This window comes from Camelus bactrianus, chromosome 5 (assembly GCF_048773025.1).
Source record: "Camelus bactrianus isolate YW-2024 breed Bactrian camel chromosome 5, ASM4877302v1, whole genome shotgun sequence".
NCBI classification, from domain to species: Eukaryota; Metazoa; Chordata; class Mammalia; order Artiodactyla; family Camelidae; genus Camelus; species Camelus bactrianus.
The window spans coordinates 66,653,889-66,669,384 of NC_133543.1; the positions used below are offsets into that span (position 1 = coordinate 66,653,889).

The 15,496-nt window shown below is 37.9% G+C and overlaps 1 protein-coding gene across 1 annotated transcript in view; it reads left to right on the plus strand.

The window, feature by feature from the left end:
- The window catches only part of ANKAR (ankyrin and armadillo repeat containing), a 60,079-nt gene that overhangs the window by 6,966 nt on the left and 37,617 nt on the right, over positions 1-15,496 (plus strand). The window contains exons 3-8 of the mRNA XM_074364026.1: positions 5,234-5,671; positions 7,184-7,347; positions 8,017-8,120; positions 9,904-10,084; positions 11,135-11,354; positions 12,788-12,823. Of these exons, the coding sequence (XP_074220127.1) occupies positions 5,234-5,671; positions 7,184-7,347; positions 8,017-8,120; positions 9,904-10,084; positions 11,135-11,354; positions 12,788-12,823 (1,143 nt within the window). The remainder of the gene's footprint in view (positions 1-5,233; positions 5,672-7,183; positions 7,348-8,016; positions 8,121-9,903; positions 10,085-11,134; positions 11,355-12,787; positions 12,824-15,496) is intronic.

Here is a 15,496-nt window from a genome sequence, read left to right on the forward strand (position 1 = left end):
GATTACTCTGAGACTCTCCTCAGAGAGGAGGTGGGACTAAGGAATCATCATTCCAGTCTGGCATGTGTCAGGCAAGGCAGAGCCCAGAGCTGACAGACTGGTAAAGAAACAATGAGCCTTTTTAGATTCAGATATCTCTAGATATCTGAAAACTTCCATTAGAAAAGTCAAATTCTGGACCGTGATCAGGGTAGAGGTGTACATTGAGGATTCAGTCATTCATATGTTAAAGTCACAGGAGCCTTTGGATCATCCAGTGAGAGCATCAGTAGTAAGAAGAGACATGGCCGGGCAGGAGGGAGCATATGTCCTGCTTTGTAACTAAGGACAGAGGGCTCCGGCTTAGCTGATGGTAAAGTCAGATGTATCAGGCAACTTCATGCCCCAGCATCTGGTCTATTGAATCCAGCTATCTGTCTTATTGAGGCCACCCTCTATGAGGATTTTCTCACAGTTGTGCTCCTTTGAGGGGAGCAGACACACATAGGAACATTTTAATAAAGTTGCAAGTGGAGGTGCGGAGACCCAGAGACTAAAGTTGCCTGTCTTCCATTGCCTACATATTCAGGGGTGATATTCAAAATAAACCACCGGCACAGCATGAGCACTGACCAGTCAGAACAGACATCAGCAATAATGAGACCTCCTGCTTGTTGTGTGTACCCTTTGCTGGATCGTGGAGCTTCCCAGGCTATCCCAGGGGAGGGAGGCATTCAAAGAGCTCAGGGCAATCCAATTTATCAAGCAATGTGGAAGATTTCAATATTTTAACAATGTGGCCATATTGATACATAGCTAAATGTCAGTCCTTGACAGTTCTACTTAATTCTCCTTTCCTGGATGGGAATTCATGTCTTGACCATTGTGATTCTACCTCTAAAATATCTCAAAATCATCCACTTTGGTTTACCTCTACTACAACACCCTGATACACCCTTTCTCCAGGCTTACATACTGCAACTGCCTTCTGACTGCTCTCTCTGCCTCTAATCCCCTTTTCACTGTATATAAATAAGGCTAGAAATCTTTACAAATCCAATGACTCTACCAACATGTGCCTGGGAAAAGTTGTGTCTGTTACAGTAAACTACTTTGTAGTATTGACTGCTGAGCAAAGAAGAGTGCCAGATGGGGTTTTCTTCTCCCTCCACTTCACTGTGGGGGTCTGCTGAAGAACCAGCAAGTGCTTCAGGCACTGTAACAGTGGTGTGGTGCAAACAATGGTAAGTGGCCAAGCAGAGGCACATGAGTCAGGCTGGAGCAGAGGAGACTCACAGAGGCAGCAACAGAAATGGATCCAGGTTCCTCTCATGTACCACATCTGGAGCATCACTGTGAAATCCTGCAGGGCCATGCATCAGACTCCAGGAAAGGGACCTGGACTCTTAGAAAAGGGGGCTTTCATGCTGCATGCTTAAGGAAACACAAGGTCAGAGACCAGCATACAAGAGCAACGTATATGAGCCTAGGTAACCCCCCCGAAATTAAAGCCTGAAATGGGGGCTTAAGGCAGGGTAGTTTATGAGAAATTACTCCAAGGAATAGGAGTGAAGAACAGAAAAAGTGAATAAGAAAGGAGGAAACATCAATCCAAGCATGTGTCATTGAGCTTTCACCATCTGGATAATTGGGGACAGCTTTGCTGGGACTCTCTGAGGAGTCACCTGGAATATGCTTTAGGATTGTCAGCCCAAGGGATGGAAGAGTGGAGCGTATATTCCCTGGCCTTTCTCTGCACTGGTCAAAGGTTGCCTGGGGGTTAACTCCCTCACAGTTTCAGATTTGTTCATGCATCAGAATGAATGGCTGGATGGGTTCCATCAGGAGTCCAACACACAGTGGTAGAGAAGCCCCAGGGTAGTGCTGTGTCTACGGCAAGGTGCAGTCAGGTTATATCTGTGCAGAGCTGGCCCATGCACCAATGGCTAGAGTGAAATGTATGGTGTAGGAGGAAGTGAGGTAGGAAACAAAAGGTAAAAGGGGTCTGATACCGAGTGTGACTCATGGAAATTTGGCTCCAGCCCTGTGCTCTCAGCTTATTCCTCATAGTTACAGCTGTATGGTGGCAAGCTAGTGGCAAGAATTGCTATATCATCCTTCACATTTGGGGAAACAGCACCTCCTCTTTTGGCTTACTGAGAGATTGGGTTCAAACCTTACAACTGACCACATCACTGCCTTAAACACTGTGCTCCAGTGGATTTCTAAGGAACTCTGCAGGAGGCCAACTCTTTTTCTGGAAAGGCAGACTGCTGGGAATCAGTGAGGCCAGGTTAAACTTCACCTCTCTGATAGCTTTGCACTGTACAAAACCACCAGCAAACACTACCTTTAAAAAAACAGTAGTTGGGAGTTTGGGACTTGCAGATACTAACTACTATATATAAAACAGATAAATAGCAAAGACCTACTGTATAGCACAGGGAACTATATTCAATACCTTGTATTAGCCTATAAGAATTTGAAAAGTGTGTGTGTGTGTATGTATATATGTGTATGTATATATATATACACACACACGTGTATATATATATATATACATATACACATTTATATAGCCGAATCACTATGCTGTACACCAGAAATTAACACATTGTAAATCACCTATACTTCAACTTAAAAAAAAACAAAACAGCAACAGACAATACAGCCCCCCAAAATCTGACCATATTATCCTGTTTGCTGAGAGGGGATTTTAATTAGGGCAGGTCCCTTGATCTGACCTTATTTAATTCCCAAAGCTGGTCAAGTAAAGTGGTTTTTCTTATGGCTCTGCTCATTCGCTGTCCTTTATCTGGAGTGCCCTTTTCCCTCACCCCACTCTTCCGCAATCTTCCCCATGTTATTGCTATTCATTTTGAGACTTGATTCAGACACGGTCTCCTCTACTCTGTGCACACTGTACCATTTTGTATTGAAATTATTGGCTTCATCTGTTTTCCTTAAGAGATTTCCTGTGTTTGAGAGCTTAAGAGGACAGAAAAGTGTGTCTTTTTGGGCTTTACATTCTTGTCACATCTACAGTACATAGCAAGTTTTTAATACATGTAGAAATTAAATGGTTTATAACAATGTAAGACAAAGGGAATTGAAGGAAACTCTCAGGTTTTTAGTTTGAGGAACTGATAGTGGGTTGTTTTTTTTTTTAACGGTGATAGGGAATGAAAGAAAAGCATATTTGGGGAGAGGAGGGATGGATTTTGTTTGGGAGTGCTGTGACATTCAAGTAAAGATTTCTGTTAGGCACGGAGAAAGAATCTGGAGTGCAGGAGCAAAACCAGGGTAGGAGGTAAGATTAAAAGAAACTAGCGTAGAGGTTTTAACAATAGACTCTTGTGTTCCTCCCCCCATCTTCCAAATTCAGTTATATCCAATTTTAGGTTAAGTCCTGGCTCATTTTTTTTCACTTTACTATGACGTTGTATATATCTTCCCAGCTGATTTGCATAACATGCTACAATCACATTACCTTTAATTAATAACTGTGACATAAACAATTGAGTCATTTTAAAAGGTTAGCTTAGTTTTCTATTGTACTTATCATCTCAGCCTCAAACTTTTGGTCAGAAATACTGAGCTCCTGGCAGCGCAGCGATAGATCCGGTAGCGCAGCAGTTCCGTTTTCTCCTCGGAGACGTCGCTCTGCACACATCCACCCTCCTCCTTCCGTCTGAGCGGATTGATTCGTCTCTAGGCACTTTCCTTTACTACTCTCCAAAGTCCATTCTCCCATCCTCCATCCTTCCTTCCTTCCTTCGCTCCCCCAGGCCTCCTCATTCCAGTCCCGGCCTTTCACTGAGAGGCTCTCCGCATCCTGGTGACCCTTGCTGTTTGTTCTGGTTGGGGCGGCGGGCGGGAGGCGGGAGCCGGCTTGCCGACGGGTGCACCGCACTGTGGAGTGATCGGGAAAGACTTCTCCCCAGATGCTGTAAATATAGGTCCTTTTCCTCCAGTCTCCTGCTGGGAGGGGGCTAGGAGTCTGGGCCAGAGGAGGGGAAGGGACTGTGATCTCCCCAGTTCAGCCTGCAGATTCTTCTTAACCAGGCTTTCGGCGGTTTTCAGCACTTGGCGCTCCTCCTGGCCCTCCACTGTGCCTCGGGGGTAAAGGCGATGCCCTGTGGGGAAGCGATCGGGGGCGGGGGGGGGGGGGTCTCACCACTGCACCTTCGTCAGACTTTGCACCAATCTTTTTTTTTTTTTTTTTAAATTATGCCATGACCTGTCGTTTAGAGGTTCCATGTGCTTCCAGTTTCTAATCCTTCCTGCCCATGCCCTTCCGGGGTGAGAATTGACTTGCTGCATGTTGGCTCTCAACCACCCACGCCACAAAGCTTTAAAGGTATCAGCAATGCTCTGGCTTGTATTTAGACCTATTTTAACTGTCAGAAATGCTTTAATTTCTTTATAATCTCTTTATTTATCTTATGAACTCCTTTGCGAAAGGGAGACGAATCATAGTGGCCATCTTAAAAATCCAAGAGTATTCTGGCTTTTTTAACATATAGATTTGAGGAAGGAAAAAAGGGAAAAAGAAAGGGGAACACATTGATGTATTATTTACAGCACATTTAAGGCACATATGTTACAAACAAACTCCACATTTTCTACAGTTGTGTTTTATGATTCTAAGCCATTTTCTCAAACCGAGATTAAGGGGTAACATTATAGATGTAACTGTGCTAGAAGACAATGGACAGCATGAAAGTCTCTAATTTCAATATAAACGGAGAAAATATAGGAAATTTGTCATTTATAATATATAGTAAAATCAAGTTTAATATTCTTGTTTCATCATAATTAGTTATAGGCAAGTTGTTTCTTGTGTATGTTTAGCTTCTGTTATCAGCAAAAAGAAGGAATGTGTAATATAGGACCTGAAAAAGCTTTATGTCCAAGAAGGAAGCTGTTTCTCTGCTTAAAGAAAGATCACATTTCTTGTTGTTCTTCTATATTTTATTTGGTTAAAGATGGGACATATGTTACTATATTTCCATGGTGTTGTATTTCTCCAAAGAGAATGAAAGTCTATTCTTTATAATTCCTTTGGTCTGCTTAGTTACCACTTACCTGTCTGCTTTCCTTCTTGGACAGTTGAATTGGCATTTCATTGTCCCTTTACCGTCATTTTGGTTGGATTTCAATGAAACCCTGTGTTTAATCTGCTCGATTTATCCAGAAGTCAAGTATACTATGAAGTTTTCACTGTCTAAAAGTTTTCTTTTTTACCCTAAAGGTTTGATTGATATTACAAAGGATCCAGACTTTAATGGAATCTATGATGAAGATATGAATGAAGATCCAACATATAATCCCAATAGCCCTGAAGAAATAGCTACATTTATGAAATATGCTGAAAATATTATGCTAAAGTTGACATTCAGTACTACACAAGTTCAACAGTATGAAAATGTTTTTATATTTGAAACAGCCTATTGGCTTACTAATGCTATAAAATATAATCAGGATTATCTTGATATTTGTACCTACCAGAGATTACAGCAAAGATTATATCTTCAAAAAAAGATTATTCAAAAACATTTTGAGAAGAAAAAAGAAATCAGAAAAGGGATAGAATACCTAAAGTTAATATGTTTTCTGACTCCATTTCTATTGAGTTTAAAAAAGAAGATGAAAGTTCCATGTTTAAGTAGTCTGCTTCAGCCTTTTTCAGGTAAGAATATCACCAGAAATTAATATGAAATGTAAATATATATTAAATTTATATTTAAATTCAATTTTGTTGCTAATATGCAGATCCAAGCAAGTAACCAAGCTGTAGCCTGTTAGAAATAATAATAATAAAAAAAGTAATGTCTCCAAAGTAATTAAAAATACTTGGCACATTCACATAGTACATGGTATATATTGATACCAATCATAAAGGCTATTGAAAGACTGAAAATGAGTTCTGAGAAAATAGAGAAATAAGCCGTGTTCATGATGGGACAACAGTGGCACTATATGATATCTCATCCAAATTATAAATTAAATGCACTTCTACTCAATATCCCAATTGTGTTTTTCATGAAAGTTTAGAAATTGATTCCAGATTCATTTGGAGCAGTAAAAAATCAGGAATGGTCTTACATTTCTGGAAAAAAGATGAAAACATATTAAAAACCTTAGTAATATACTGGCACTGTAATAAACAAGTAGACCAACGTAAGAGAATGGAGAGCTAAAATAGGACCATGTTTATACGGAATTTGACAGGAATGCCGTGCAAACTATTTCTCCCACCCAGATTAGCACACAATTTGTATATTTTCACTGGTGCTCAAACATGTAGGCTTATTAGAGTGGGCTTTCTAGAGGGGCAAATTTTCAGTAGAACTTTTGCAAATCATTTAATGAAATTTTGTATTATTAGAATTATGATGGTGAAGATTATAATCCATATCTGTGAACTATTAAAAATGGACTCATGACAGTGCTTGTCCAGGGATGGCAGTGGGGGGAATGTTATATGCATGAAACTAATATGCTGTAAGTGGATGTTAGCTGTATCTGTAGTGTTCTATTACTTGAATTACTGGAAGCAAATACGATTAAAAGTTAATAATTTCCAGGTGGCAAGATTAGGACCTTTTGCATTTCTCAAAATACATTATGTACCTTATATTTATGAAACCATAGTCTGCTAACAAATCAAAATATTGAATAAGCCTAGTCCTTGCCAGAATTTTAGAAGATTATTTTTTAAAATAAATGTTATATGTGTGGCTTCATTACTTTCCAGAAAAATCGGTGGTTATTTTTTCGTGTGAGTGATACTCACCTTTTTCTTTATAATGTCTCTTTTTTCCTAAACTACCTCAGATAATTTTTGTTTATTTAACTAAAGATTCTCTAAGGCACGGAGTTTCAAATCTGTTCTGGTAATTCAGGGTAAGGTATTAATCTTAAGCTCACACATATAAATCAGTAAGTAGAATAATGTTTTGACCATTCTTTTGAAATTACTGTACAGTGAAACTACAGAAGAGCCCCAAATATAATATAAATATATTTTAATATTTAAAATATACATTAAGAACATAAATTTATAGGATGTAATTGCCAAGATTTCCATTTCACATGGATTTTTTTTACTATGTGTGAAAGAGAATTTAGACCTCTAAAATATGATCACTTATATGCTGTTGTTCAGTTTTTAAACAAAAGTTTGTTTTCATTTTTGGAGATGACAATGTCAAGACAGAGCGAGAATTGCCTCCATTTATTTATGGACGAGATTTTAAATGCCAGAATTTTCACTACAAAGCGGATCAGTATTTTCATGTTCATGGAGGAATTGAATTTGATATCAGCACCCCTTCAATTGAGAATGCTTTGGAAGATTTTAAGGTTTAAATTATTATTGTTCCTGAAATGGTTTGTCATTTCACAACTCTAAAATTTTATCCTATTCTCCAACCAGAAGGAGTCACTTGGTACAGGCATGAGGCAGCTCTCTAAATGATTATCTTCACAACCCACTAATTTCTTCGTGCATTATGTAACATACATGAATTAAGTGCAGCTATATCTAAGGTCCTGTGTTAAATGTCAGAGGTAAAATGATAAATAAGCTAGGTGCAACTATCATCCTTGCAGTATTTATAGACTTCTAATGGACCATATTTGCTCTGGAATAGTTAACTGAAGCATACAGTAGAAATCCCTGAACATTCACTACATATTCTTCCATTTTTCTCAAAGATTAGTATTGGAACAGAGATTCTCTAGAGTTTGAGAACATTAATTCTTTATCCGGAATTTAGTATAAACATAACACACTTCAATTGTCATTGCTTTTCTACCTTCTCTATATTATATATCTTTTCTTTTTTTTGTATTTTCCCCTCAGTCCCAAATTAGGGATTGGATACATGCAGTTATTATTAGGATCTTGTGGATATTAGGATATTTCATTTAAAATTTGTCCTTTACATGTATAAAATTTCATCTGAAAGAAGTCTTATAGTTGTTTATATTTGTTTAAAGATTTTTTTTGTAACATAACTTATATTTTAGAACAATTTAGAAAAAATACGGGATTGTGCTGCTAATACATTTGCAGAAGAATCAGGATACAGAGAATATTACTCAATACCAGTCATGAAATTCAATGGAAAAAGGTAAGGAACTTTTAGTAATTACTCAGGTATCACAACTTTGAACTTGTTCAAAGCAGAAAACAAGGAAAGTGTCAAAATGCAAGGGCTAACTTAAAAACCTCCAGAGGGAGATCCTATAACAATAATAACCCCCACGAATGACTTTGGGCTTAATAAAGTATTAAATGTTATATTTATTACTTCATATACTTTGATACATTCTGTGTAATAATCCTTAGACATTGTAATTGGTTCTTACAATGAATCCAGTGGTTACCTGGCGATGGTGGTGGGGCTCATATCCTATGGGCCCAGTGAAAAGCAGTAGACTCAGCACACAACCCCTCATTGCCATAAGGAATATGATTTTAAATCCTCTTCCTCTGCTGGGTCTCTTTATGCCGGTCATCTCTTAGAGCACTGTATTTCAGTATTACTAGATCTTTTATGTATGTTCTTGAATTTTCACATCTTGGACACCGAAATTTGTAAATAAGGGAAATAAAGCACAGAGGAAACATTTGGGTTGGAGGAAGAGACTTGAGATTTTGAATCATATAGGAGTTTGTTTTTCTTAAAGTCATGGAAGTAGTTGAGAGTGTAGGGCCACATCAGGAACTCTTGAGAACAGCAGCTTTTGAAGGGGGCGGGGAGCAGCAGAGGAGAGAGTGAAGAGACTGAGAAGGGATGATAGAGGTAGAGGAGAACCAGGAAAGAGCATGGAAACCACATGGGGAGAATTTTTAAAATATGGAAATAGTTTAAAAGCATGAAATTCAACAGAGAAAAAGGCCAAGTCAATGTAAGATTGAAGAGAGCCCTCTAAACTTAGCAGTGACGGGAAGAGAATTTTAGATGTGGGTATAGAAGGCTCTATGTAATAAGTTGAAAGGTAAGGAGCCTCACTTCCCTGGAAATTAGCACAATGGAACAAACTTCTTAGCACCCTTAGGAGAACTGATAGTCCCTGAGCAGCAAAGTGAAGAGCCATGGGAGGAGGCTACCATGGTCAAGAATACTGTATTACAGCATTAAATAGCTGCATTTAGAGCAGAAACCCAGGTAACATTTAGAGGCTTCCCACTAAGCAGAGGTAGGGACAGCAGCTGAGGCACTCACCACTGAAATCCGGGGATGGGGAAAGATACCGCGTGGGCAGAAGTGGATGAAAGCTACCATTTTCTTTTACCTGTGATGATTAGCAAACACAGGGAGCAGAACCATTCAAATTTTGTCCTTTTCCATTCCAAAATGAGAGGGGACTGGGGCTGTTGCCTCCTTATGTCTCAAGGACCTGGTGGGGGGGTTTCTCTAGTCCGCTGCTGCAGTGAGTAAAAGTCAAGGAACCATTATGCAAAGCATCATTCCAAATCAGACTCACGGTAAACTCTTGAGAAAGTAAATGCAGACATAATTAGATTAAAAGAGTTAATATATAACTTTGTAAGAGGAGGGTAGCAGATGGTTAGAAGGTAAACCTAGAACTCCTTCATCCAGAGTTAGTGCTTTCAGTGACTTCTAGGCAGTGCCCTGCTCAGTGGCATGGGAAGGACAGAGTCAATTACAAAGGCCAATATAGAGAAGATACTTGTTATGAAAGACTTGATTAATAACAGTTGATAACTATGTTATTAAAATATTTATAATGAAGTACAATTTAAACTATGTTTTGTATTTAAATTATAATTGTTATAGCAAAAGTTTTGCCAGCATAGGAAAAAGTTAGCAAATCACTTCCAAGTCGGAAAAACTTGTTTTTTTCTTTTCTTTCTTTCTTTCTTTTTTTTTTTTTTTTTTTTGATAGCTACTATGTGATCAGTTTTGAACTTGAAACTTTCTATCAGCAACTATATAAGACACAGTGGTGGGGAGCCATAAATGAAATAGTGAACACTCTGAGACTGAAAAGACTTCCACTGACAGACGCTCAATTACATGAACAATTTAAGAAAAAATTTGGTTTCAAAAAAGCTATGAAATGCAAGGTATTTTAGTGACTACCATATACTTTGCTGTAAGAAATTATATGTCTCAAACTTTTATCATAGGGATAAATAACAGGTTAAATAGTCTTCAATATGTAATTAAGAATCTACATTTTTGCAGTTAAAAAGCTATACAATTTTGGATTTCAAATTTCTGGCTGGGTTACAAAACAACATGTTTAGGAATGGAATTGTGATTAATCCTAGTAACGGCTAGTATTTATTGAGTGCTTATTTTGTATGCCAGGCATATATCCTTTCAACAAATTATTTGAAGGTACTAGTACTATTATTATTCCTAGCTTACAAATGAGAAATTTGAGGTGCAGCAAATTAAGGATCTTTCCCAAATCACACAGCTAGTAAATTGCAAAGTCAGTCCTGGGGACTAAACTTAAGGAGCAAACCTGGCATCCTGAATCAGATCTCTATCTGCTTCAGTATACCTTGAACTGAGAAATTAAGTGGTAAGCTCACCAATTTCAAAGGATATGTTGGCACTTACCATTTATTTGTTGTAATGTCCATAAATTTTAAGCTTTGATAAACTGTGAGCTTAATTTTTAAATACTGAGTAATCAGAATGTCTGAGTGTGACATTTTTATCTCTCTACTTTGAGTTGTAGAGCAAAGAACACAAACTGTATTTCTATAGCTAAGTATTTCAAGACTCTAGACTTCTAAATTAGATTGTTCTTAAATCAGAGAAGGAACTCAGTGATGTTTACTTGCTTTTTAAGTATTCCAGAAAGGTGTTTGTCTACCCTGTTTTAATTGTCTCCAGAGAAGAAAGATCTATAACTTCTCCCTTAAAAAAAGGAAGGAAAAAAATTCCCCAAAATATTTTTTAAAGTTCTTGATGTTTCCTTATAGCTCTAATAAATTCATTGCCCAGTGGGACAGTTTCCACATGGATCTTGTGAAAATTCTACTGTAATTGAGCCCTAATCATTTGATTATATTATTATATTTCATTTTCCCTTTTTTTCCTTAAACTAAACTTTAGGTGTATTTTGAAAAAATTAATTCTGGTCTTCCGAATAATTTTAGAGTATCCCATTTGGTATGAAATCTGCTGTTGAAAGAGGATTATCTGCTGTTTTCCATACATTTAGCCGTAAAACCTCAAGCTCAACAATCAATATTTCGGACGAGGCAGGTTATGCTATTTTCCATCATGCTGCTCTACACAACAGAGTTCCGATTGTATGTCAGCTGTGCAATGCCAACTTCAATGTCAACCAGAGACGCTTTACTATGGTTAGCCAAGGTACCATACAGTTTTTAAATTAAAAAAGTTTTCTTTTACTTACCCCTATTCACTGCATGTTGACTTTAGAGCAAGATTAAAATTTGGTATTGGTGCCTAGAGCAAAGCTGAGGTTTTTGTTTCATTTATCTCCAAGGGGCTCTTTTTAGTTTTCTAAGTGTCACTTATTGCTCCCTTGTATGGTATTATTTATTTGTTTATTGTGTTTCCCCCACCTGAATATAAGTTCCACAAAGGGCAAGGATTGGTTTATTTTGTTTGCCATGGTATCCTAGTGTCCAGAAGAAATCCTGGTATTGGTAGATGCTTGAGAAATAGTTGTTGAATGAATGCATAATGGATGAATTCAGGATAATGTTTGATAATCACTGACATAATTAATATACAATGATGTAATGTAGAAATTCTGAGAACAGGAGATAGAGATCCCAGCAGAACATCCATTTCTTATCCCAGGTTCTTAACCAGACAATAGTTTCTTCATCCTACAGAAACTTAAATTGTATTTAATAACAAAAATACCTCTATAATCATCATTTTTAGGATTAATGACCCCTTCAAGGCTAACCTAGTTTAAACTTTAAAAAGCAAATTTTTCCTGATTAGTAGATATACATACATATTTATCTGTATATTGGAACAAATGCAACCAGTATAAAAGTAATAAAGTTCAAAATGAAAGCAGAAGCCCTCCAGAACTGAGAGGGAAATAAAATGTCAGGAGTGGCTGATGCAACAGTATTGGCAATAAGAATGGAGATTTTATATTTTAACTTGCTATCTTAAGAAGCTGTGGTAAATCTTCACACACCAAAACAAAATGTTCGGCATTAGTCCTATTGACTACTGATAAATTTCATACTGTATCGGTATAATTTAAATGTTTTGATACTAAGATGCTTCTATAACTTAATTAAGCCATTCAATATATAATGAACTTAGTTAAAATAGAGCACAAATTCAAATTTAAATGCAATGGGTGACCTATTATTTAAAAACATTATGTTTTAAGCATTTGTAGGGTTTTGTTTTAGGTTTTTTTTTTTTTTTTTTTTTTTTTTTTGTAAATTAACATCTCTCATTCATCCTGTGACTACTTGGATTTCCATTGTCTGAGAACTGGGTAGAATTTGATGTATAGAAAATGCTTAACTACTCGCAATGTCCGCATGTTACACAAAACTACCCCCTGTGAGTTTCCGCCAGTTGCTTGCAAGGCAACGTTTCCAGGTCTGCTCTGATGCGATGTCAGGCGCATGCATGTGCCCACATGGCTTGGCCAGAAGTTACACTCAGTCCTGTTTGATGTAATCCTGTCAGCTGCATCTAAGCATAGTCATTTTGTTCTCCTTCATATGAGTCAATTTTGACTAGTTTAGGAGACTTCTGCATATTAATAATCAAACTTTTATGTGTATTCCCTTTGAAAACAGAGTCACCAAAAATGGACATGAAAAAAGAAAGAAATGGTAAGACATAAGTAACATATTTGATGCATTTTAAAAAGTCCATTACATATATTAAAACTTTTCTTATAGTATATAATCTCACAAATGCTTTGTCACATGAGAATAACACATGATGTTTTATATACATTTTGAAGTATAATTTTTTTCCACCCATGATTATTTACTCATATTCCTCTTAAGTTTTTTGGGAGGAGGGTTCTTGCTCTTTTTTTTAACTGTGGAATTTGCAAATTACCTCTACTTATCTTTGTAAACTCAGACCCCAAAGTGGGTTTTATGCCTGAAAAAAAAAAAAAAGCAGACAGTACTATTTAAATATGCTGCCATCTAGTGACAGTAACAGTCTGTGAGGTCTGAGGAATGACTCATTCTTGACTGAGGTGAGAGACTTAACCTAAGTACTGTGCATGAAGAAGACAAAAAAACTTTAAATTATACACCTCCTGTATCTATACCTAAAGGCTATACCTTCATACTCCATATGAGATAATTTGAGGAGGGCTTAATTTTAAAGAAACCATTAACAAAGACCTAAATTTTGTAAGGGGAGGGCAATAGTTATTCAAATCAACCACCTTCCATTGGTGGAGAAACAGCTAACCTGAGATGACCTCAGAGAGGATAAGTTTCCTGACCTCATTCTCCTCCTCCTTCAGTCTCCTGCCAGGTCTCCCCATTGGCAGTTACTGACAAGAAGCCAAAGGATGGGTTGCTAAATCTACAGAGGCAGAGAGCAGGGAGGGTGGTAAAGGGAGGTGAGTGGGCCTGAAGGGGAAAAAGGAAGCTTATCTGGCCCACCTACCCTGTAGGAATTTGCAGTTGAGTAATAATAGTACGCTTCCTGCATTATTGCTCTATTTTTTTCTTTTTCTTTCCCAAATCTCACTTATGGCTACCTTGTACAATAGTAATTTGTTTATTGTGACTCCCTCAATTGAACATAAAGTCCGTAAGGGCAGGGATTTGGTTTACTTTGCCGTAGTATCCTAGTGCCAGGAAGTCTGGCATTAGTAGTTGTTCGGGAATAGTTGTTGAATGAATGCATGATGGACAAATACAGGGTAGCACAAATTCAAATTTAAATGCAATGGGTAACCTATTATTACCTATTATCACAGTCACTGGCATAATTAATATATAGTGATATCTTATAGAAATTCAAAGAAAAGAGAGATAAAAATGGCTTTCGGGTTTCAGTTGATCACCTGTTCTTTAGACCAGGATTCCCCTACCCGAGAATAATTTCTCCAGATTATATAAACCCCTCCAGAACTTCCCTGATTTGAGTATGTCTTAGGATAGTGCTTCTTGGCCTCAGTACTACTGACATTATGGGCTTAGTAATTCTTCATTGTGGGCTGTCCTATGCACTGTAAAATGTTTAGTAGTATCCCTGGCTTCTACCCACTAAATGCCAGGAGCAACCCCCACCCCAGTTGTGACAACCAAAAATGTCATTAGACATTGCATGTTGAGGAGAGGCACTTTATCCCGCTATTCTGGGATGAACTTTCAAGTATATAGGAATCACCCAGGGATCTTGTTAAATGCAGGCTCTGATTCAGAGGGCCTGGTTGGGAGCCAAGATCCTGCATTTCTATTAAGCACACTTAAAGTGGTAAGAGGGGTATAAAAATAGTATTCCTGTCCCTGGGTTGTGCTGAAATATTTTTTGGAGGAAGGTGGAAAGAAGAGGGTCAGTAGGGTGGTTAGTGTTGTTTAGGGAAAAACTTCAGTTAATTTTGATGTGGTTCTCCTGCTGAGAGCAGCTAATTACCTTTCATTGATTGAAATGAACCAACATGTTCTATAGTCCTGTGATCAGATCTCTGTCTTTTGGGGAGCCTGTGCTCCTGAATCGTGAACTTCAGCTTGCTTCTCCATCCCTGCCTGCCCCTTAGGTGGATCAGGATGGCTAGAGGGGGCTGTAGTTAGGTATTTCCCTTCCCCCAGCTAGGTTGGGCTCTGATAAAACCTCAGTAGGTTAGGCTCTGGTGAAATAGTTTCTCCTGAGGACTGGCCTTGTTAGGAAAAATAGAATGCTCTGGTGTATTTCAAAATGGTTCCTTTCCCCCTTCCACTGCTGAAGGCACGAGGGATTTTTCTCTGATATTCACTGTGAGGACCTGATTGAGCTTCTGGACATAAAACTCACTAAAGCATGGGGTCCCCCTGGAGTTTTTAACTCTCTGACTTGTCCACACTGAGCCACCAGCAATTTGTCAATTGCAGTTCAGATTTTCCTACCCTGCCACTTGTTCCTGTGGAGGTTTCTGCTCTTGGGTCTGCTCCACCAAGTTGTCATTCTCTGTATCTGTCTGTCTATCTCTCCAATTTTGGGAGCAGCAGTTTTGCACCGTGACCTCACCTCTTTGATGGATCTGAGAAGAGATGTTTTTTCAGGTGGTTCAGCTTTTTACTTGCTAAGTTAGAATGGATTGGGGACTTTTAAGCTTCTTTCATGCCAGACCAGAAACTGGAAGACTAAGCAGTAATTTTTAATAAATAGATTTGGGCCAAATGTTACAGATTATTAAGGGCTATGATATAAAGCTTAGACTACAAAGGCAGGCAGGAGGCCATTGGTAGTTTCTGAGTTGGAAGAGAAACAGTGCTTCACTGAGGAAATATCATTTTGGCTGAGAAATAAATAAGACTTAAGTAGACCCTGGT